General features: G+C 30.4%; 2 protein-coding genes across 2 annotated transcripts; both read right to left on the reverse strand.

Annotated features, from left to right (window-relative positions):
* Window positions 1-2,408: 2,408 nt before the first annotated feature.
* Window positions 2,409-3,449, reverse strand: LOC732576 (lectin). The gene has a single exon (NM_001250281.3). It carries the CDS (start codon window positions 3,415-3,417, stop codon window positions 2,569-2,571), a length of 849 nt encoding a protein of 282 aa, NP_001237210.2. The 5' UTR covers window positions 3,418-3,449; the 3' UTR covers window positions 2,409-2,568.
* Window positions 3,450-6,054: 2,605 nt separating this feature from the next.
* LOC121174138 (secreted RxLR effector protein 161-like) lies at window positions 6,055-6,639 on the reverse strand. Its single transcript, XM_041012703.1, has one exon. It carries the CDS (start codon window positions 6,637-6,639, stop codon window positions 6,055-6,057), a length of 585 nt encoding a protein of 194 aa, XP_040868637.1.
* Window positions 6,640-7,175: the final 536 nt, after the last annotated feature.

A 7,175-nucleotide genomic window follows, 5' to 3' on the forward strand; every position in this document is an offset into this window, starting at 1 on the left:
TCCTAAAGATAACACGTTAGCCAAAAATTACTACGAGGTGAAGAAGATATTATGTTCTATGGGTATGAAGTACAAAAAATACATGTATGTCATAATGATTACATATTGTAAAGAAATCAGTTTGTCGAAATACGAATTTTCAATTATACAACAACTATTTGGTAAAAGTTTTTGTACTACTTAGTACTATTGTTTGTATTTATAGAGAATATAGCTTTTGGATTTGCAAAAATTGATTAATTAGATGACTTTAAATGTGAATGCAAAATTGGTTCTTGTATAGATGATCATTTAAGAAAAAAAAATTAAATATGTCAATCTTAATTAATTAACTTTTTAATTATTACATATGAATTATGTTTTTTACTTTTATATATATATATATATATATATATATATATATTTAATATTAAAGTGAAAAAAGTTAGAGTTTAATTATCATACATTAATAATTCTATAGTATCATACAATCATAAATTATCATGGATATTATTTTTAGAATAATTATTATAAAAATAAATAAACATATAATACATGACATATTATGATGGTAAACAGTGCAAAATCTATTTCTGATAAATTTAATAGCCATTTGATCCCGTACGCTTATTATGCCCCCAAATCGCCCCATAAATATTTATGTTTGGTAATTATTATATTATTTATAATTTTTAACTTAATAATATTTTAAAAAATTTATGAATTGATGTTCATTTCACGTAAATTATATATTTAAAATTTTATATTAATTTAAAATTATTTTTTATTTGGTTTATAAACTAAAATTAAGGTAATATAAATATTTTAAAATATAGATTATTAAAATATAGATTATTTGATTACTTTTTTTATTTTTATTTAATTTTGAAAAAATTACTATAAAAGATTTTGATAATAGATAAATATAATTCAATGACAATGATAAATAAAAATAACTTTATATATTAAATTATAAAAATAATATAATAATTATCAAAGTTACATCTGTATAATTTGATTTCTTTTCTTCTAAAATAAGTTGATAAAATTTAATTGAATTATGATAATTTCGGATCATATAATAATTTTCCTTTCTAACCTCACAAATATATTGCTTTCGTTTTGGTTGGATATGATAATTATATTTGTAGAAGTTTTTTGTGTTAAGATTAAAAATAATATTTATGGCGGGTATATTTTTAATAATATCATGCTAACATGAAGTTCTTAGTCGAAGAATTAATTGGGGAGACACAATATCTTATTTTGGATAATAACAACACTGTCTGTCATACACAGATATACATACAGCATACGTTATCAATCAATGTTCAATAAAGTGAATAAATTCAATAGCAACGTGATCAAGTACACTTATTACAAACAATACAATGCCCGAATCACCCTTAATTAAATTTGCTTTCAGTAGCCATGCCTTGTGGACCATGATGTATTTATGGTTATGGCTATTTTTTTATGTAATATAAAAGTTATTTTTTAATTTATAATAAGAGATAATAAAATTTAATTATATATTACATGAATATTAATTGAATTATGGTGATTTTGGATTGTATCATAATTTTTCCTTTCATACCTCACAAATAAATTGCTTTTTTTTTCCCTGGAGAATTGTTGAACCATTTTCTTTTTTATTTTTAATATGTAGGAATCAAATATAGTATAAGAATTTACAGTAACTGATACATCCTTCCTCAATCAATGAGTTATGTCTCCTTGATAAAGTATTTTTCTTTTTAGATTAAAATTGAGATTGAAATAATACAATCTTGTATTCAACCAAGCAAAACTACGCTTATGTGAACCTATAATGACCCAAGATGTCCTAAAGGTATTCGACCACACCATACATATAGGTATTCGGCCAAAAAATAAATAACATTTATCTAAATTTGATTTTTGATAAAAAAAAAAATAATTCTTCGTCAAACTTTATTTATTTTTCGGACGAATTCCAGATTAGTTAGAATCACTTCCCTTCCATAAATTAGAGAATTAAGACAAAACAAATAACACTTATATGGCCTTATAATGGCCTAAGGTGTCCTATACGTATTCAGCTAAATACCCACTTGGACCTCCTCTCACGACCAACAAAATGAGATTCACAAGAGATTAAGTTAAACCAAAGGCTTAGGTCACATAAGCTCACTTAGAAGGAAATTACCTAGATGGTAATCCGCCTACCAAGACCACGGTCCAAGGCTAAAAATGTTTGTATAAATAAAATTAGAACCCAGGTAAAAACTCTTGTGCCTAATATTAATATATTTGTTTTGCCGATAAAAAAAACTGGTTGATCCGATCTTATCCTATATATTGTCACGTTTTAAGTAGGTTAGGTTCACCTAAAAAGATTGACCCCTATCAAAATATTGAATGAGAGACAGAAATAAACACGTACGGAGTCATGGATAAACATTATTAGTAGCACTAGTATGTCTAGACGGAGTAAAACACCTATTATTATATAATTTTTGTGACAAACATTATTAGTAGCACCAGCCTCTAGCAAGCTAGGGCGTTATTACATTTTTCTTTTGTCACATTTAACTACGATGTTTGAAGTTAGATGGCCTCATTGAGCACAAAGCTTGGAAGATCCAAAGCATCATTGCTGCTACCATCTGACAACTTGGAAGCAAAAGACCAAGAAATCACATCATGGGTTTCAACGGAGCCTTCATGCAACCCGGTGGTGGCAGAGAACCCAACGCTCACCCATTCGGGAAGATTACTCTTCAAGTTCACTGTGTCAGAGAGGATGTAACTTGTTTTCTTTGAAGGGTGGATCAGAGAAGCAACCAAGAGGCTCGTGGCGGCATTATAGGTAACGAGAATCTCCGCCACTTGTCCATTGGACAACCCCCACGATGCCGTTTTGACGGACTTGATCGAGTTCACGTCAATGCCGATGTGTCGGTTTGCAGGATCCCATTTTTTGTTCGAGAAAGTATCGAACTCAATCGCCACGGTTTGGAGAGACTTGTCCTTTAAGGGACTGTTGAAAAGACCAAGAAATCCATCGTCGGATTGGGGCTGAGACCCGACGGGTGCCAAGAAGAAGGCAAGCCCGTCAGCTGAGTTTGATTTGTTGGGTGCGAAAATGTTGAATTTAAAGGATGTAGCCCAGCTGGCTACCTTGCCGGTTTCGCTGTCCCAAATCTGGATTGGGGCAGCGTAAAGGGCACGACCGAGAGATCCCGAGGTGGGCACGCCGTTGCTGCCAACTTTGGTGAGTTGTAACACCCCAGAGGATGAAATACTAGCATCTTTTTGGAGCATAATGTTTGGTTGGACTGGGTTGAACTTGTTGAAGGTGAAAGAAACGGTATCGGTCGAGTGTGCCTTGGTAAGTAGCACCAAAAAGAAGGCTAGGGAGACGGAGAGAACAATAGAGAAGTTGGAGGTGGCCATGGCTTTGATTTGTTTGAACTCAAATATAATGCATAGGACTTTCATCGGGTTGTGTATTTATAGTGCAAGGATAGGACTATGACTGTGTCTAAATTTTGAACGCAAAACTTGTAGACTTGAAACTAAAGAACATATATATTTCTTTTATGTTTTTACATATAATGAATAAAAAAGGCACATGGAAGCTCTTCCAAAAACCTCTAGTAATGTGACAACGTATGTCTTTTTTCATATCTATTTTTCCTTTTTGTCTTGCAATTCAATTAGATTAAATTATCTTCAAATTGTGTTTTTCTTATTTGATAATTAAATAGTGCAATTCTTTTTTTTTATAAAATTTATATAATTTTTACCATCTTATTTATTAGAGTAACGATACCCATTACACTCATTTTCTTAAAACTCGTTTTTATTTTTTCTTCTTTATATCGATTTCTATATTTTTCATCACATTGCATATAGAACATACATCATTTTCTCTCTTACCTTTTCTTTTTCACTCTATTTGTCTCTTCCATTCACTCCTGTCCACCTAAAATGGTATGAACGAGTAACATTGTACTCTATTTATTATATTTTTTCTTTATTCATATAGGATAAAATATAGTTGAGATCCTTATAAAATTTAAAAAGTATTCATTTTATCATTATAATTTTTTTATTAATTTAGTTTTTGTAAAAGTAAAATATATTTTTACTTATTCTTAATAGTAACCTCGATAATCTAACGTGATTGACAAATTTACATGTGTAATTTGATTATAAATAAATTAAATAATTTGTTATTGTTAAAATTACTTAAAATAAATTAAATAATTTCTAATTGCTAACACCCAAAAAATTATAATTTTTCATTACTTCTTAATGATTTTCTTATATATTTTTTTTGATAAAATTAAGGGAAAAGATGAAGTAATAGTAAATTTTGATGTATTTTGAAAGTGTTTAAAAAGACAAAGAAAAAATAATTAATCCTGTTAATCATGTTAAAAAATTATCTAATTAATAAATTATAAGGACAAAATTAATACCATGAGACCAAAATTAATATTTCTTAAATTTTATAAAGACTTTCGAAAGAATGCCAGCTAGCATATAGCGGTCGAACATTCTAGTTAACTTTTTCAAATCAATTTAAATTATTGAAATAAATACAGAAAGAATCATTGCTTAATAAAGAGACTCATGTAAAACTTCATTAATAATGAAAAATATATATTAGTAATTCATGCCTCTTTATTAAACCTCTGAAGTTGTTAGCCACGTTCAACACGTGGGATATCAGAATTTTTACCATATCTTATATTTTTATTCTTTTTTATTAATATATTTTCAAAATAATAATGCCAGCAATTAGAAACATTTTATAATAAAAATTATAAACACACACCCAATTACTCCCTCCATCTCTCAAATAAGTGTTGTCTTAAATTTTTTTACGCATATCAAGAAAAATTGATAAATAAATAAAAGTAAATAAAATTTTTACAAAATTATTTTTCATATCATTAAGTTATTTATAATTTTTGTTATCTATCATTAATATTATTAGAGATATAAAAAATAAAAATAATCAATATAACATTTATTTTTCTTCTTATACAATGTTTAATATGAAACGCAGAGAGTCATTTTTTTGTTACAGATCCATATAAACAATCAATTAATTTTTATGTTACAGATCCATATAAACAATACAGACATAATTGATATTTATGGGGCATATCGTGCACAATTAATTTTTAAGGTGCAGATTTTTTATGGCTGATTTTCAAGGGTCGAAGATCCTTCTTTATTAAACCTCTGAAGTTAGTTAGCCACGTGCAACACGCGAGATTCTGGAGTTCTCTCTTTGACGTACGTTGACGTAGTCCCGTTGTAGCGTCCATTGTTGTGCCGTGAAGTACTCCATCAATATTTGATCGATAGCTATGAATTTTAAAAATAATAATAAAATTTTACAACATAATTTTATTAGAGATATAAAAGATAAAAATAATCAATATAACACTTATTTTTCATATACAATATTTAATATGAAACGTAGAAAATCATTTTTATGTTACAAATCCATATAAATTAATGTTGGGACCAGAGGAAAGATAGAGCTAAAAAATATGAATATATGAAATGTATTATTGAGAAGTTATTTTAATTACAACATGTATTGAGTTTATTTATAGGCAAGAGTAATTATGCTTATTTATAAGGTTAACCAGTAAACCTGTTGGTTACATAGTAGAGGTATTGAATTACTCTTTTAACACCTCCCTATAATTCAAAAGCTCTAGACTTATACAATACTGAACACTGCTAAAAAAACATGAGAAACACACAATGTTGAGCATCTTTCTCAGCATCAAAAACCTCTTAGTTTTTAATCTTTTGGTCAAAATATCAGCCACTTGAACTTCTGTTGGACAATGATGCAAACCTATCCTTCCTCTGCACACTTGATCCCTAAGAAAATGAAACTTAGTCTCTATATGTTTGCTTCTCCCATGGCTCACAGGATTCTTGGCCAAATCTATGGTAGATTTACTCAAAACTGCCACACTTCAACTCAGCTAGTAAGGACAATAGCCAGAGACCTTGACACGATGCATTGCAGGCAGCTACATACTCAGCCTCACAGGTTCACAGAGCAACAACATCTTGCTTCCTCAAGCTCCAGGATATTGGAGCACCTGATAACAAGAACACAAAACCAAAAGTGCTTCTTCTATCTACTTTATCTCCACACCAGTCTGAATTTGTATAACCCACGAGATGTAGATCACCCTTCTCTTTTTGATTTGGAAACAAAATACCACAATTTTCTATCCCCTTTCGGTATCTCCTGATCCTCTTGGTCGTTGCTAGATGAGATTGCTTTGGACGAGTTGTAAATCTACTAATCACTCCAACACCATGAGAAATCTCTGGTCTACTATGACAAATGAACCTCAAACACCCAACAATTTGTCTATACAAAGTTGCATCTAAATTTTGTTCACTTTCTGAGTTGTCAATCTTTAGATTGACCTCTACTGGAACTGCTACTGAGTTGCAGTTTTGCATGTGAAACCTCTTCAAAGTTTCAGTGATGCATTTCCTCTGATGCATTATAATGCCTCTACTAGTCTTCATGAACTCAATGCCCAGGAAGTAAGAAAGTTCTCCAAGGTCAGTCATCTCAAATTCTGACCCTAGCTGTGTATTCAAGTTCTCAATTTCCCCCATGTTGCTTCCTGTAATTACCTAGTCATCTACATAAAGGCATAGCAGTAGATCTTCATCATTCTTGAGAAATTTCACATAGACACCATGCTCTACAATGCATTTCTTGAATCCACTGTCAGTTAGGAATGAGTTAATTCTCTTATTCCATGCTCTAGGTGCTTGTTTGAGCCCATAGAGTGCTTTCTTCAACTTCAACACTTTATCTTCTTGCCCTGCAGTCTCAAATCTAAGAGGTTGTTGTACATATACTTCTTCTTCTAGGGGACCATTTAGGAAGGCAGACTTTACATCCATTTACCATAGTTTCCACCCTTTCCAACTTGCCAAAGCATCTATCAACCTCATAGTCTCAAACCTAGCCATTGGTGCAAAGACTTCTTTGTAATCATAGCCTTCTTTCTGCATAAAGCCCTTTGCCACTAGCCTGGCTTTGTGTTTAGCAATACTCCCATCTGGTTTGAGCTTGTTCTTGAAAACCCATTTGACCTTTATAGTTGTTTTGCCATTTGGTAGACTAGCCAGCTCCCATGTCTTGT

Source organism: Glycine max, chromosome 2 (assembly GCF_000004515.6).
Source record: "Glycine max cultivar Williams 82 chromosome 2, Glycine_max_v4.0, whole genome shotgun sequence".
Taxonomy (NCBI): Eukaryota; Viridiplantae; Streptophyta; class Magnoliopsida; order Fabales; family Fabaceae; genus Glycine; species Glycine max.

What these genes read in the sequence shown, in the direction of transcription:
- LOC732576 (NM_001250281.3), bottom strand. Translation starts at nt 3,417, where the DNA reads ATGGCCACCTCCAACTTCTCTATTGTTCTCTCCGTCTCCCTAGCCTTC.
- LOC121174138 (XM_041012703.1), bottom strand. Translation starts at nt 6,639, where the DNA reads ATGGGGGAAATTGAGAACTTGAATACACAGCTAGGGTCAGAATTTGAG.